This window comes from Mesoplodon bidens, assembly GCF_964165515.1.
Source record: "Mesoplodon bidens genome assembly, chromosome: 9".
NCBI classification, from domain to species: domain Eukaryota; kingdom Metazoa; phylum Chordata; class Mammalia; order Artiodactyla; family Ziphiidae; genus Mesoplodon; species Mesoplodon bidens.
The window spans coordinates 57,678,807-57,694,318 of NC_138166.1; the positions used below are offsets into that span (position 1 = coordinate 57,678,807).

General features: G+C 55.0%; 4 protein-coding genes across 5 annotated transcripts in view; 1 reads left to right on the forward strand and 3 right to left on the reverse strand.

The window, feature by feature from the left end:
* The window catches only part of HOXA3 (homeobox A3), a 46,346-nt gene extending 32,521 nt beyond the window's left edge, over positions 1-13,825 (reverse strand). The window contains exons 1-2 of one of the 2 annotated variants that reach the window (XM_081243742.1): positions 13,796-13,825; positions 1,454-1,559 (exon numbers count right to left, since the gene is read on the reverse strand). The gene's annotated coding sequence lies outside the window, so the exon portion shown is untranslated. Of the gene's footprint in view, positions 1-1,453; positions 1,560-11,783; positions 11,843-13,795 lie in introns of those variants that run through there. The other variant, XM_081243741.1, reaches the window with a different exon arrangement.
* Positions 2,426-5,328, reverse strand: HOXA5 (homeobox A5). The gene is made up of 2 exons (XM_081243744.1): positions 4,433-5,328; positions 2,426-3,448 (listed from the first exon to the last, which is right to left on the reverse strand). The coding sequence occupies exons 1-2, from the start codon at positions 5,325-5,327 to the stop codon at positions 3,198-3,200; spliced, it is 1,146 nt and encodes a 381-aa protein (XP_081099870.1). The 5' UTR covers position 5,328; the 3' UTR covers positions 2,426-3,197.
* Positions 7,029-11,543, reverse strand: HOXA6 (homeobox A6; the record flags this gene model as incomplete). Its single annotated transcript, XM_081243751.1, has 2 exons — positions 8,674-11,543; positions 7,029-7,288 (listed from the first exon to the last, which is right to left on the reverse strand). The coding sequence occupies exons 1-2, from the start codon at positions 9,113-9,115 to the stop codon at positions 7,029-7,031; spliced, it is 702 nt and encodes a 233-aa protein (XP_081099877.1). The 5' UTR covers positions 9,116-11,543.
* On the forward strand, positions 9,205-14,253 carry LOC308622377 (uncharacterized protein; the record flags this gene model as incomplete). Its single annotated transcript, XM_081243750.1, has 2 exons — positions 9,205-13,174; positions 13,802-14,253. One exon carries the CDS (start codon positions 9,205-9,207, stop codon positions 9,931-9,933), a length of 729 nt encoding a protein of 242 aa, XP_081099876.1. The 3' UTR covers positions 9,934-13,174; positions 13,802-14,253.
* Between the last annotated feature and the right edge of the window lie 1,259 nt (positions 14,254-15,512).

Below are 15,512 nucleotides of genomic sequence, written 5' to 3' on the forward strand. Positions count from 1 at the left end.
CCCATTCAGAGAAAAACCCCAGGGCAGGCCACAGTGTCCCCAGTCATGGCTTTGCCACTGAAGAATGTAGAGGGTTGGGGCCAGAAAGGGTGGCTGAGACCAAGCAGGAATTGTACCTAGGAAATATCTATCTCACCCATTGGTGCAATATTGGGGACTGTTTTGGAAATCATAGATTATGTAAATTTCCTGGGATCAAACAGAAAGAGCAACTAACAAAAGAAAGGCGGAAATCTCCTACTGACAAACGACCAATTTCTTCTCTAAACTACCCTTTATGATGTGTGTGGAAAAACAACCTAATGGTTCTGGGGACTGTTAAGTTGGACATTGAAGACACCTCGATTTCCCCCCAAACTTTAGGGCACAGTTTGGAAGACAGAGTTTGCCTGTATATTGAGGGAGAATAAATTAATCTTTAGTGCTATTTAGGGAGATGCCTAAGTTGCATTTTGAGGGTCCTGTGCATAGATTTTAAATTCTACAAAAGGAGAGAGGAAGAGGAAAGAAGAAGAAAGGCAAGGCAGAAGAAAAGAAAGCGCTGTAACGCCTTTCATTTAGCTTGGGGATTCAAAGACTAAAGTTAAATCCGGCCATAAAGTTTATTGCTTCAGACTCACAGGCTGGTGAGAACAGTCCCACCGAAATAAAAAGAACGTGCAGGCAAACAAGGTTCAGGGCCTGGTCCCTGGTGCGGGGGAGGGGGTGCTGAGCCCTCCCCCGCAAGGTGGGGACCCGCGGTCCCCAGCGTCCCGCGGGCGCCAGCGGCCTGGGCTCGGCCTGGCGACCCAGGGGCCCAGCCTAGGGGTGCCGCCCGCACCCGGCCGGCCTCTGCACCCTCGGGCTCTCCCGATCCCGCCTGCAACCCGGCCCCGAAGTCCGTCACCTCGGTTCAGTGCTGCCAAATGACCCCGGCCCGCGGAGACGTATTGCTACAGCCCCGTCAGAAATCCCGCCAGCGTCCGCCTCGGCCCTGCCTGGGCCTTTCTTTCAAACTCCCCAGCGCGCCCCAGCGCAGCGCGGCCTCGGCGCCCCCGCGGCCGTCGCTCCCCCGGCTCCCAGCCCCCACCCAGGGCTCCGCAAACCCAGCAGAGCCCGGCCCTCCAGCCCCGGGATGGGGGCCGGCCCTGCCCGGTCTCCGCACGCAGGCCCACTCGCACACAAAAATCATCTTTTTGCACTCCGGCGAGAGCAGCGGAAGTCATTAACATCCGCGCTGGTGCAGCAATTAAAGTTAGGCCCAGGGATGCGGCGCGGCCACAGGCGCTCTGCACCGTGGTGCCACCGAAAGCTGGCTCTTGGCGCTCCTAATTTGGGCAGAGGGAAAGTTTGCTCTCCCCTTTGGAATTCGGAGGCAACCTCAGAGTTATTGAACCAGAGAGAGAGAGAAAGATCCAGAAAGAAAGTTTTCAGAGTACAAATAAACTTGAAAGCGCTCAGGGGGCGAGCTTACCTTAACTCGGAGGGAGCCATTTTTTCAGAGAGTTTTGAGAAACTTGTGGTCTGGACACTTCTGGACCTAAAATTGACAATTTGAATGACCAGGTGGCACACGTAGCCTGCAAAAGAGTCAAATGGAGTCCAGCGTCAGTGAGATTATATGTTATGTGGTATATAATGTTGGATGTCAACTCCCCAAAACCATAAAACTTACTTTAATGGCCCCACGTGACGTTTTATAGCCAGTGAGCCGATCTGTCTGTGCTATGGATGATTTTACGATCTAATTCATAGACAAAACCCTATTCATTTGGCACCCAAATGTCATATAGCCGGAACTGGGGCTTATAAAGTTTACTGTTTTATAACTTTTAAAAGGAAAGACGGCATCAGTGTAAGCAGTCGGTAAATGTGCAAATCTCTAGTTGCGCTTTAGCTGCTCTGAGGAGTTTCCCAATCGAGCTAGGATGGGGTAAGTACCTTCCATTTGTAGCAAATTAATTGTAGCAGAAGAAGCCAACTGGGTTCAGGAGGGCAAGGAGTGGGAAAGGGTGCCTGGCTGGGTTAGGGGCAGAGGGTCTGCGGGCCACAACTTGACATAGCAGCCTCTTCAGCAAGTGGAGGCCTAGGATGGCCTTAGGAGAGAGGCGGCATCTGTGTGGGCCCCCGAGGGCTGCTAACAAAGCCCTGGGCTTTTTCTCCTTTCTCTCTCTTCCTCTCTTTTTCGTACCCAGCAAGTTAACCTGGTTTCCTCAGAGGTGGGCAGGTTGGACTCAGCCTTTGCAACCACCTAAAGCTTTTCCACCTTCTGCCCTGAACTCTCTGATGGGTCAGTTAGGGAGGCCACGGGTCAGGATGTTGGTCTGAGGTCCCCTTGCACAGGCAGACTGCTCAGGTAGCCTCAGACTCACTGCCTCCCAGCACTGGACAGACAGACAGAAGAGCAAAAAGAGCCACTTGCTATTTGGCACAAACCAGACCAAGAGAACTTACAATAGAAAGTTTATTTTTTGTTTCCAGTCAGTATTTTTTCCTTAAAAACAAATACAAAAAAAAAAAGCTGATCACAGTTTGCTTAAACAGCCAGACTTGGACAATATTTGTAACTTTGTTCACAAAAACATACATCACTGAAGCTGCGCTTATAAGAGCCACTTCCAGAGTTCGTGCAAAGGGTCCTACAAAGGCACGCAGGGACACACCGCTCAGTCACAGTTTTCATCACAGAGTCACTAGTCACTACACGTCGAACAAGTTAAGTTGTGTCTCATCAAGTCACCTCTACAACAGCATTAATTACACAAGGAATATAGGTAGTTTGAATAAAAATATCTTTAACAGCTTGGAGCTATTGAGACAGGAACACTTCCACTCACATGCACAGTTAAACAACTGGAGTGCAACACACAACATTGGCACTAAACGAGGTCGAAGGGGGACTTTTTTGTGTTTTTTTTCTCTTTTCTTTTTTTGTTATAGTTACTTCAAGTAACACAGCTTGCTTCATATAAATAAGTTAAAACATCTATTTTTTTTCAAGACAAAGCCATTCAGGACAAAGAAATGAAGAGAAAGCAGATCTACTTATACAGGCGCTATAATGGCAATAAACAGGCTCATGATTAAAAGATGAATTTGGGCAACGAGAACAGGGCTTCTTCACAGAAGGAACACAAGGGAGTTTCAGAAAGTCACCTTAGTACTGACACTACTCGGGATCCGGCTAATACTGCTCAGTACTTTAAACGCTCAAATACTCAGGGGCGGAAGGCCCCTCCCGCCGCCGCCATGCTCATGCTTTTCAGCTTATTATCTTTTTTCCACTTCATTCTCCGGTTTTGGAACCAGATTTTAATTTGTCTCTCGGAGAGGCAAAGAGCATGTGCTATTTCAATCCTTCTTCGGCGGGTCAGGTAGCGGTTGAAGTGGAACTCCTTCTCCAGCTCCAGGGTCTGGTAGCGCGTGTAGGCCGTTCGGGCCCTTTTGCCTTCCGGGCCGCCTATGTTGTCTGCAACAGAAAAGTCAGCGGTTTAGCCACCCACTCCTCAGCCTCTGGCTACCAAAGTCCGCCAGCTGGACCAGCCAGGGTCCTGAACAGGGGAGAAAAGCTCAACAAGTCTCCCTCCTCACTCGCCCGCCCACCCCTCCCGAATTTCCTTCCCTCTTCCTTTCTAGAGAGAAAACAATACGATTTGGACTCTGGGAACAATCGGCCCATCCGAGGCTGGAGCCGCGTCCCGGACGATTGCCCGGCTTTCCCTTGCCCCTCTCTTGCCCTCTGGCCCTGCCCCTGGCGCCCTGAGGCGGGGCACAGCCCTCTCAGGCTGCCCACCACTCAGAAACCCACCAAAGCAAGGCCCTTTTCTGTGCGCCCAAGTGGCCTCCAGATCACCCTCCCTTAAAGTTCCAGCCCCGCGAGCCGCCTCCTGTTCCAGCCTGCACGCTTGGGGCGCCTGCTTTCTTTTTCTTCCCTTTCCTTTCCTTTCCTGCTCTCCCTCCTGCCCCCAAACTTCAGAATCCCGCCGGCTCTCGCCTCGATTATTCCCCCCACCAAGCCCCTTTTCGGGGACTCTAATTAGTAACGCTGTTTCCCCAGCGTAGCCCTCCTCATAAATTATCAGTCCTGACAAGCCCGATTCACGGCCCCTACTGCCATCCTCTACCTCTCTGCGCCCTGCTCGGCTGGCCTGACCCATGAGCGCGTTCCGAGGCGCTGGGCTTGGATATGGTTTTTTTTTTCCTTTCCCCCCTTTCAACGTCTAAACTTGGCTGGCCAGCGGCCCCTTTCCCCGCATTTGTGAGCGCTGGGCGCTGCAGAAAAGAGGAGGAAGAAGGAAGGCAGGGGAAGGAGAACGGCGGGGAGAGGCTCCACAGAGCTGGGAGAGGCGAAACCAGGACAGAGACGGGGAGAGAGAGGGGCGGTAAAGGAGAGAGGGGGGACCGAGAGCCGCGCCCCCGCAGCCGCGTGGATTTAGGAAAAGACTGGCTTTACCATGACTTATGTGCAGCTTGCGCATCCAGGGGTAGATCTGGGGTTGGGCGGGCGGCGCCGGGCTCGGCTCGCTCTGAGCGCTCGCCTGCTCGCTGCTGGCGGGGGCGTCCTCCTCGGCTCCGGACGCCGTGCCAACCCCCTCTCTGCTGCTGATGTGGGTGCTGCCGGCGTTGGCCGAGGCGCCGCTGGAGTTGCCCAGGGAGTTTTTCCCGCCGTGGTGGCTGTCGCTGCCGGGCGAGGGGGCCACGGCGGAGCAGGGCAGCGGGTCGGGCGGAGGCGAGTGCGTGGACGTGGCAGGCTGGCTGTACCTGGGCTCGGCGGGCGCCGCGCTGGCGCTGGCCGCGTAGCTGCGGGCGCGCTCCCCGGAGCCAAAGTGGCCGGAGCCCGAGCGGCCGACGCTGAGATCCATGCCATTGTAGCCGTAGCCGTACCTGCCGGAGTGCATGCTCGCCGAGTCCCTGAATTGCTCGCTCACGGAACTATGATCTCCATAATTATGCAACTGGTAGTCCGGGCCATTTGGATAGCGACCGCAAAATGAGTTTACAAAATAAGAGCTCATTTGTTTTTTGATATGTGTGCTTGATTTGTGGCTCGCGGTCGTTTGTGCGTCTATAGCACCCTTGCACAATTTATGATGAATTATGGAAATGACTGGGACATGTACTTGGTTCCCTCCTACGTAGGCACCCAAATATGGGGTACGACTTCGAATCACGTGCTTTTGTTGTCCAGTCGTAAATCCTGCCTGATGACCTCTAGAGGTAAACTCGGGCACTAATGGGGGAGTTGGGTGGAGGCGAGAGGGGTGGCGCGCGCGCCCCAGGCGCGTGCCCGCCACTCGCCGCCGTCGTTCAGTCGGACTCGAGCGCCACCCGCTGGAGGCAGGGCGCATCCCTCCGCTTCCGACCCGGGGCTACAAGGGCCGGGGTCGAATTGAGGTTACAGCCCATTATGGCAAAATTATTGCATTTCCCTCGCAGTTCCATTAGGATGTACCAATTGTGAGGCCGTCAGCTGCCGATCGCGTGCCCGGCGAGGATGCAGAGGACTGAGGGGAGATGGTGACTTGGATTTTATTTACAACAACTTTATTTCCCTGCTGTGCAGCCCCTCTTATTTTTGTGTCGAGGTTGAGGTCGGTTCTGACCGTCGTGCCGGCAGCTCTGAAATTTGAAAATACAGATATCACCTTCGGGGAAGCGGGGGAGGCCATTTAGCCAATTGGAGAAATAAATCCTACCCGCAGCAGCAGCTACAATTACGGCTCTGTTTTTGCGAGCGCATGAGGGACAGTGTCCCTGCCGCTCTTAAATGACAGGCGTCTATTAAAGATAGCTTTTGTGTAGCGTTTCTCCGAGGCGAGGTCAAATTCCATACACTTTTATAGCCGGAGTCGATTTTTCTTTCGTGTAAATATGGTTGTCGTGTCATTAGTTTGCTATTTGATTTGCTGTAAGTATCCAGCCTGGAGAGTCTTCACCACCGGGTCACTCTCCTCGAGCCAACCGGGCCCCAAGTCGGAGGGTTCTCGGTGAACCCAGCGAGTGGGCCCAGGCTCCCCGCAGCCACAGAAGCTGCTTGGGGCTTGGGGATTCGTGGGCCGAGTTATTAGGGTCTTGCTTAGACCTCCAGAAGTAAAATGAGGACGCTAATGAAAGCATTTTGTGGCAGTGCCTAGTACCTCCGTAGTTATCTTCCTGGGTTCTGAAAGACGAAGGTAAATCACAAATATAGCCTAAAGTTGGGTGTGGGGGGAGGTGTCCCCGCTGGAGAGGCCAGGCGTCTCAGGCGCCCCTGGCACATTTGGAAACCAGGACTCTTGACGCTCCCATAGCCCTGGGCCGCCGCCTTAGGTCCTGAAAGCTGTTGTGGTGGTAGCGCCGGCCCTGTTGGAGGCGGGGAGCCGGAATCCGGAGCTCGGGGAGCCCAGTCGTTCCCAGGGCTGTAAGATTCCACCCGTGCCCAGGTTGGCTCGGCTGGGCTGAGGCTGCTTCTCTTCCAAGGACGGTTGCGCACTGGGCCGAGAGACAAGGCTCTCTCGGGCCCCCTTTGTTCCTCGCGCTTCTTCCTTTCTGGGGGCGGCATGGGAGGCCTCGGCAGAGCTGGGGCCCCAGACTTTAGGCTTCCTCTTCCCCGTGGCCGGAGTTGATTTGGTGATGCCCTCCGGGACTTGGTGGCGAGGAACCGAGGCGGAAACGCCCAGACACCAAAGGGGGCTCGGCCCCGGGTTCTTTCCTCTCCAGCAACCCCGGGACCCGAGCTCAGGGGCGTGCAGAGGCGCTAACACAAGAGCCGGGGACCGATTGGGGCGCGCCCTGAGACCCGGAGCGGGCTTGGGCAGGCTTGGAGAGCGGGATTGCGTGTGCAGTGCGCCTCGCTCTACCGCTGGGATTGGCTGTGTGTGAGGTTTTTTTTTTTCTTTCTTTCTTGTAAGAAATAAATGCTGCTCAGACGTTTGCAAAGTGCCGGGCTCCCCTGAAACTGCGAAAGCCCCCCGATGGGAGCAGGCGGGAAGAAAAGTTGGGGAGTAGGCGAAGGCAAGGGGGCAAAGCCGAGGGAGGTTGCGGCACGGGCCTGGTCCCTGCCCAGGCGTCTACTCGCCCGCTTTTGCCTCAGCGTCCTCCCCGCTGGGTTGTGTGGAATTGATGAGTTTATTTTCCTTTTTCCACTTCATGCGGCGGTTCTGGAACCAGATCTTGATCTGGCGCTCGGTGAGGCAGAGAGCGTTGGCGATCTCGATGCGGCGGCGCCGCGTCAGGTAGCGGTTGAAGTGGAACTCCTTCTCCAGCTCCAGCGTCTGGTAGCGCGTGTAGGTCTGGCGGCCTCGGCGCCCGTGACTCCCGTACACAGCACCTGCGGGCAGAAATGGCCGGGCGCCGGTAAGCCAAGATCCGGGCAGCCTGACCAGTCAGCCCCGCGCCCCACGCCCCGGCCTCAGGGCTGGAAACCACCCGCCTCTCCCACTACGTCTGGGGCCGAAAGTGGGCTGGATGGGAGAAGATTATTTCATACCAAGCGAGGTGTGTTCCACCTAAAACGACTTGGGGTGGGAAATTATTGTTTTTGAAAAATCTGCTGTGTAAAAAAAAATTACAAGCAAAAGAATAGAACAGCATTCTTAAATCGGGGTACCTAAGCCTGTTTTGTGGGAGTACAGTGTGTGTGTCTGGGAATGGTGGGTATGGAACCCTGTGAGTACGGTAGACACTCCGAATTCACACACGGACCTCTGTGAAGATGTTACTTTGGCCAGCCATGTCAGGACACAATATGCTTTTTAAAAATTTTTTAAATGGTGAGCCCTCTCAAGTCTTTGCAAATGCCTTCCAATTGTATGGCCCTTCTGAGAAACGCAGAGCTCTTGAAAACACAAGTGGAATTTAAAGCAAAAGACTAAGTTTAAAAATCCGCATTAGCCTCTGTCCTTCTCCAAGGAGTCCCTGTAGATTTTTTGGAAACCAGGAGCAAAGAGATGCAGCTATGGGCCATCTGGGGTTTCTGGAATGAAGGACTGTGATGGGCTATCTGTTCTGGTGCCAAAGGAACCCATGGGTGGGGGGCTCCCCCAGAGCTGGGTGTATGAGACACAGGCAGGGCCTCAGAAGGAGGCAGAAGTTGGCTGTGAGTGAACAGTTGAGTGGAAGGGGGAGGGGAGGGAGGAGAGAGAGGAAAAATCCTGAGGCTGGGGATGTGGCCCTCCAAGGCTTTGGGGAGACACTGCAAGGGGCCAAATGAGGGCCTTTATCTAGATGGGTTTCTGAAGGGCAGAAAGGTGAGGGGGTTGGGAGGGAAGGGGGAGTTCTCAGGATGGGTGCAGAAGGCCATCACGGCTTGGGGATCTGAGCAGGGTGTTACCAGCGTGCAGTGTGGGCAGGCGCTCTCTCCCATCCAGCCTTGCTCTCTCTTCAGGTTGCCCCTGTCTTCAGGTTGCCCCTGTCACTGGGTCTCACATAGCATGGCAGTGAGCCCCCCACACACGCTCCCTAAGTTGTCGCCTTACATGGACACTAGTGCCCTGCCTTCATGCTGCCACAGCTTGATTGCCCCATTGGGAACGAGTTGAATTTTTTTATTTTTTTAATCTCTTTTTAAAAACCCAAAGAAACTTTGTTCATTCTTTTCTCCTTTCTTTCTATTTCCTCTTTCTACTCTCACTGTCTCCTCCTTCCTTCCTTCTTTCCCTGCCTCCTTCCCCCTCTCCCTCCACTCTCTTGAGGGGCTGCAGGGAAACACCTTACCCGCGCAGGAGTTCATCCGTTGCATCCAGGGGTAAACAGGACTCGTGTACTTCCGGTCGGTGCCTTCGTCATGGAGGGCTTTGCCCGGCACGCTGCTGCTGTCGGGTTTGTACTGCTGCTCGGGAGAAAAGTGCAGGTAGTCCCCGGGGCCCCTTTGCTTGACACTGCCCGAGGGCGAGGCGCCACTGAGGTCCTTATCAGAATAGAAACATGAGGCCCCGTACTCGTAGGACGCCCGGTTGCAGGCCAGGACCGAGTTGGACTGTTGGTAGAAACAAGGTGAGGTGTACGTCTTGTCCGGGAGGCTCGACGCCCCGTACGAGGCCGGGAAGGGCCTCAGCGCGTCATAGCCGGCCGGGTAGAGGGGCAGCTGGCCCAAGAAGGAGTCCTGGCCGCTGGGCAGGCTCCCGGGGAAAGTGGGATTCACAAAATAGGAACTCATTTGCGCGCCCCTCTGCAGGACTGTGATTTGTTGTGTATTAGTACATCTGGCTATAACTATTAGTAGTCATCGAACTGGTTTGTTTCTGGATGGCCGAACGCCAAAAGCGACAGCAGCAAATCGCACCAGCTGACGCGGCGGCGGCCAATGGGAGCGAGCGCCGGAGCCCGCTCCCCGGGGACCGCGGCGACCGAGGCAGCAAAGTTACAAACAGCCCCCAGCCCGCCCGCCCGCCCGCCGCCCGCCGCCCGCCCGGCAGATTAATGGGAGCGCACAGCCAGCCGGCCCGGCTCTCTTCCCGAAAGCCGGTGGCGGGCGAGGCCTGGGCAGGGGCGTGCGGCTCGGGCCGGGTTAGGGGCACCCGCGTCCGGGCTGATGCAAAGACCTGGCCAGGCCCGCTCTTTCCTCCCCACCCCGCACCCCCCTTTTGCCTTGTTGGATTTTGCTGGGTTTTCTCTCCAAACAGGAAACCTGACAGCCCCGCGCAGGGAGGGGCGGTGACGAGGATGTCTTTGCTCCGGGCCGGCCTGCCCTCCCGGCAGGGCCCTGAGTTTGCCCCTCCCCCTGCGCTCCCCTACCCGTGGGTGCGGGTTCCGGAGCTGGAGAAGGGCTGTGAGAAACCAGGCGTTCACCCCTGCTCCTCCCTCCTGCGCCTTAGGAATCGGTGCATCACCTCCTCCTCTCCTTCCCCACTCGCACCAAGGGCCTGGGCCCCGCCGCCAAGGGGAAAGGCTCACCTCGAGCTGACCAGGACCAGGACGAGGCTAGTCTCTTCCCCCGCAGGCCCCCTACTCCCACATACAACACGTCTCCTTTGAGTCTCCAGGGGCCTCCTTCCAATGGCCAGCGATTGCCTGGCCTCAAAGCACCCCTCACAAGCTGTGAGCCCCGCTCCTGCTGCTTCTGAACCCAGGAACAAAGAGGGCAGAAACCACTGGTTTCAACAAGAAAGGACCTACAGAGGAGGGGTTGTGACACTGAGCTCCCGAAGCCAGCCCTGGGACCTGCTCCCCTTGCCCAAGCCCAACTCGCCAGACTCTCCCTCCGCCCGCCACCCTGATAGCTCAGAGATGAGATAGATCCAGATGTGGAATCTCTGTCCTCATTTCAGAGGTGCTGGTGACCCAGGGTCCCTGGCCCAGCCGGGCATAGCAGGCAGCTCCGCGGGCCCAAGGCCGCGGGAATGATGGATGTGCTTGGTTTCTGGGTCACCTGTCCATGGGCACTGTCCTGGGATGTCCCCTTTCCTGCCCTTTCTGGGACATTTTGGGGGGACCTGCCACCCACAGCTGCTCCAGAACCAGAAACAGTTTGTCTCACCAGCTCCAGAAATTCTCTGAATTGCTTTTCCTGCAGCCCCAGGCCTGGCCTTCCCCAAACAGGACAGGAAAATCCTGTCCTGGGCTGCGCTCTTTTGCCTGAGAGGTGTTCCTTTGAGATAGTTGACTTTTATAGCACATGGATCAATCTCATTTTGTAAATGGGATATCTTTCCAATGGCATTTTTACAACTGTATTTGTTAAGCTTGTAAAACCCCTTGAATTAGCTTTAAAATCCTCAGTTCTGTGGACCCTGAAGAACGATTTATTTATATGATTTGGTTGAATTTCCAGAGGGTGTTTATAAGATCTGTAAAACTGGCGAATGCAGGCTGATGGGGTTCAGGACTTGGGGTGTGTGGCAAGGCCCCCCTAGGAATCTGGCAACGACTTCCTTAATCTCTTCCTTGCTTTCCGATTTCTCCCCTCACTTCCCCCAAGGAGAAAACATTGGGAAAGGACTGGGCTATGATGGGCCTCCCCAGAGACTGTGGTGCATCCTCGAAATCGGCTGCTGCCCACCCAATGGGGGCTGCACCCAGAAGCCTTCTGACTGTGCCCCAATCAGTCGAAGCTGGGAAAGTTTCTTCTTCGCATATGTAAATAAGGGCCTGGCAGGAAAGGATATAATTTTAAATTGTCCTCGAATTTCTTTAGGGAAAGGATCTGATAGGTGAAAATGAAAACTCAAGAGTCAAAAATTAAAAAGGGATTTTTAAAAAGTTGTGTTAGAAGAAAATCATGTTTGAGTTGTTGTTTCTTTAACAAGACCATCAGATATGGTGATTTCCAGCAAGTTATTATCATGTAAGATGAAAATAATCATTTGGAGACGTTGATAAATGTTTACATTCATTATTTCTGCTTCATTCCTCCAGGTCCCACATAGTGTTGGGGCTGGTGGCAGTTTACTACTGTTATTAATATTTGTTATGGTTTGACCCGGATTCTCGATTTAATCATTGTCCCAGTCAACGAAAGAATTTGGTTTCTCAGCTAAGAGTCAAAAAACAGTATATTTCTAGCTTCTATAGAAACAAAGATGGAAAAAATATATTAAACTGAAATCTCTACGTGTTAGCCAAGGCTGGTACATATCACGTTGACAGCCGCCCAATTTATTTCTCCAACCAGCATTAGGTGCATATATATATGTATATATATGTATGAATATATATATATACATATATATATGTGTGTGTGTATATATATATATATATGAAGAGAGAGAGAGCGCCATTCACGCAAGAATAGAAGCCCCAGACTCTGGAGGGAGCCTCTCCTGGGATGGTGAGAATGGCCACCAGGGCTCTTTTCTAGGTCAAAGCCACATAGAAAGTCCACTCACCTTTCAGCTGCTCTTCGAGGGGGTCGGGATGGCGAGCAGAGCCTCACAATTCACCCTTTCCCGGGGCTGCCCACTGAGCTCCTCGACCTCCGCCGGTCTGGAGAGAGGCCTGCTGGGGGGTTCCTTGAAGGCCACTGCGTCCGCCGGGATCGCTAGCCCAGGCCAGAGCCCATAGCACACAGGTGCGGCCTCTGCCTGTCACAGGCCTCCGCTTGGAGCCAAAGCCCGCCTTCCTTGCCATAGCCAATCCTCCTCAGGGCCAGCCAGGCCTGCAGGCCTCAGGACTACGAGTGCTATCTCCGATTTCAAAATCCCACAGCGGGCGCGTTTCCCGAACCAGTGTGCGCCCCCGGGGCGCCTTGGGACGCGCAGTTTGGAGAGAAGCAGCCATGACGTGCCAGGCGGCCTGTGCAACCAGTCTCCATGGTGCTGGGGTGGCGGCAGGACTCGAGTCTAGTCGGGCGTCCAGCTCCGGTCAGGGGTGGCCAAGGCGGGGGAGGTTCCCGGCCAGTCAGGCCCTGGGAGGCCGCCCCTGAGGTCCTCCCTCGCCCCCCTCTCCTCGGGCTGCTTGGGAACCTCTGAGGGGCCCGCGCAGCAGTCGCGCCAGGCTGCGCGACGCGGGGCTGCGGCTGGCGTCGGTTCCGGCGACGGCCACAGCGTGGCAGCAGCGAGCGCCCGGCGCGGTCGCAATAAATAATCTGCTCGCGGCAGCCGCAGTCAGGCAGCCCAAGGCCCCGCGATGCAAATGCGCCGCTTTATCCGCCCCAGCGTACCCCCCAGCGCGGGTGGACGTCCCCGACGTCCACAGGCCCTTCTTAATTGTAGAGTGCGTACCAAGGCATCATCTTAAGGTGGGGAAACAACAACAACCAAAACCAAAAAGCAAACAAAAAGAACTCCCAGAACCTCTGGATCATTTCTGGTCGCTGTCCCAGGAAGCTCCTGGGACAAATCTGATCGAGGTACACCCAGGTCAAGTTGGGTCTGTGCCACCGCGCTTCGTCAAGCCCACGCCCGCGGCACCCTCCGTGCCTCCTCCCGGTCGGCTGCACAGTCCTCCCCCGGCTCTCGGAGATGGGCAGCGCGCGGTTGCCAGCCAGCCCGCTGCGCCGAGGTGGTTGTGACTGGGAGGAGGTCCCCTATCGCCCAGACTCGGTTTGCGTCCTTTCTTCAACCTTGGCTGCGGGCCCCTGCCACTCGCAATAACACCACCACATCCTCTGCACCGAAACTTCCCGCCAAGGAACACCCAGCCAATTAACCCCATCCTCTCCTCCAACACAGAATTCCACCCACGAACCTATTCCCTCTCCCCGCGCTTCAGACACCTCTCTCATCGGAAAACCGCGTGAAGGGACGCAGGCACTCAGCAGAGGACCCTGGCTGAATTAGTAAGTTTTTGTTTGTTTTTTTCCCTCAGTCTACTTTTCTCTCCAGAAACCAGTTCCCACGGAATAGAAGGTGCTGTGTTGATGCTGATAAAACCCCTGTCGATGAATTCACTTTGCCCTCCCCTCTTACCCCCTTCCCAGGTCGGGAACTGTCTCCAGTTATTGGGGGATTCAATCCTGCCAATTGGGTCATAAAAAAAAATCCAAACCCGGGAGGCTGGCAGGGAACGCAGGGTGCAGGGCCACTTCCTTTTGGGCTCTGTGAGGTCGCCGAGGAATGGGAGAAAGACCTCAGTGTTCCTGCCCCGTGCCAGGGCGCTGTGCCACAGAAGGAAAGCAGGCATTCACTGCCACGGTGAGCCCGAAAGAGGAGAGAGAGGCACGGGGTGTGTGTGTGTGTGTGTGTGTGTGTGTGTGTGTGTGTGTGTGTGTGTGTGTGTGTGTGTGTGTGTTGGCGAGTGCGGGCTGTAGTGTGTGATGGAGGCGCGTGTGTGAACGGGTGAGTGGGTGGGTGAGGGTGAGTATGCCCCTCTTCAGAGCCGCCCTGGGTGCCCTCTCCCACTGCTGCCGGTGCCGGCGACCGTCTCACAACCTTTGCTCCTGTCTCCCCACATGTCTCACCTTCAGATGGCGGTTCCCAGAAGCTCCTGCCCCTCTGACAGCTGTCGCTTGGGCAGCCCGGGGAGACGAATTGTCCTCCTTCCTGATGCTAGAGGACGCAGGAAATTAGCCAGGTTGCGAGCTGCAAAGCGGCCGCGGCGGCGCCGGGAACTGGACGAGCCCCACCTCCAGCGGGAGCGGCCGGGCCGGGCCGGGCCGGGGCCTCGTCTCGCTCGCCATAGCCGGACAAAGCACAGCCGAGCCGGGCTGGAAGGCAGAGCGCCGAAGCAGGCAGGACGGAGCGGAGCAGAAGAATGCGGCTCTATTCTCGCAAGGGAAATTATAAAAAAGTTCATGTTCACGGTTCCCATCCACATGACCGACAACGGCCAATGGAAGGGCCGAACAACTCATAAAGTTGTATTGCAAAGTTGTAAATTTTCATAAACAACAACGGATTTATGACCCTTTCCCCATCACTAAGAGGAGGCAGCTCTTACACCGGCGCCATCTTACCACCGAGGCCGCCCCGACTTGGGGCCGCAGGTTTTACAGACCCAGTTGGGCCGGGGTTTATTAAGAGTAATAAGAAGTGGGCCCAACCCAAGCAGGAGACAGGAGTCGAGGTCTTCGCCCGCCGAGCTCACCCTGTTCTGCGCTGTCCCCACCACCCCTCGCCCCTTCCCCAGCCCCTCAATCCTTCTCATCCAGATGCCTGCGCCAAAGTTTCAAAGCCGGGTTTGCGGCCCCTGCCCCTTCCCATACCCCTCAGCTTCAGTGCTGGGTCCTGGGGCACCCTCGCTTTGCCTGAATGTGGGTTTGGGGTCTGCATCAGAGGCCCTGAATCCTGCGTCCTATCCTGGGGTCGGGTTCAGGGCTCGTGGAAAATTCGGAATCAATTGTAGGGTAATACCCCTTTCCAAGCCCACCCTATATAGCCTTATAGGAAAGGATGGATTTGGGATTCTCTCATGGAGTTTATGGAGCTTTTGGGGGAGGTTCATAGAATATAATGTATCAATCGAAGATTCCGTTTTCAAGGGATCTGGAAGATGTTTGCACACACATGCAAACCGGACAAAAATTTCCACACAGAGAAATGCACCTATACAATTATGGACACACAGAAACGCATGCACACAATTATGGACGAAGAAATACCTGCAATTGTTTACACACAAAAACACCTGCACTCAATTATGGACAAAGAAATACATACAGTTATGGACTCAAAAATACACAGAAATACACATACAAAAAGAGGTGCACACACCTATATGAATCTACACATAAAGAGTCCACATGAAAAGGGATTCGACGTGTATACACCAATACGTGACACCCAGCACATGGACCCTATTGTTTCTTCCATTTTTGCTGTCCCAAAGCCCCTTTGGCCACACAGACACAGTCAGGGCTTGCTCTCCACTCATTCTGACTCTCTCTTCCCCAGGCCCCCTCCCCCCTAGATAAAGCGGTCCACATTTCTTTGTCATCGAGCATCTTTATTTTTTCTGTTACATAAAACACTGTTAACTGGGCAAGACAGGAAGTGTACCTTCCTGTTCCTGGAAGCCCAGGCTAGAGCCAAGAGGGATGAGGGGGACACAGGACAACACAGGAGATGGAGGGCACTGGGGAGGGCTGCCCTCCCCACACGCTATAGAGTTAGCTCAAGACAACACACCATGCTACAAAGTCACCCCATTAACACATCCTTCCCAAGTCAGGACATTGC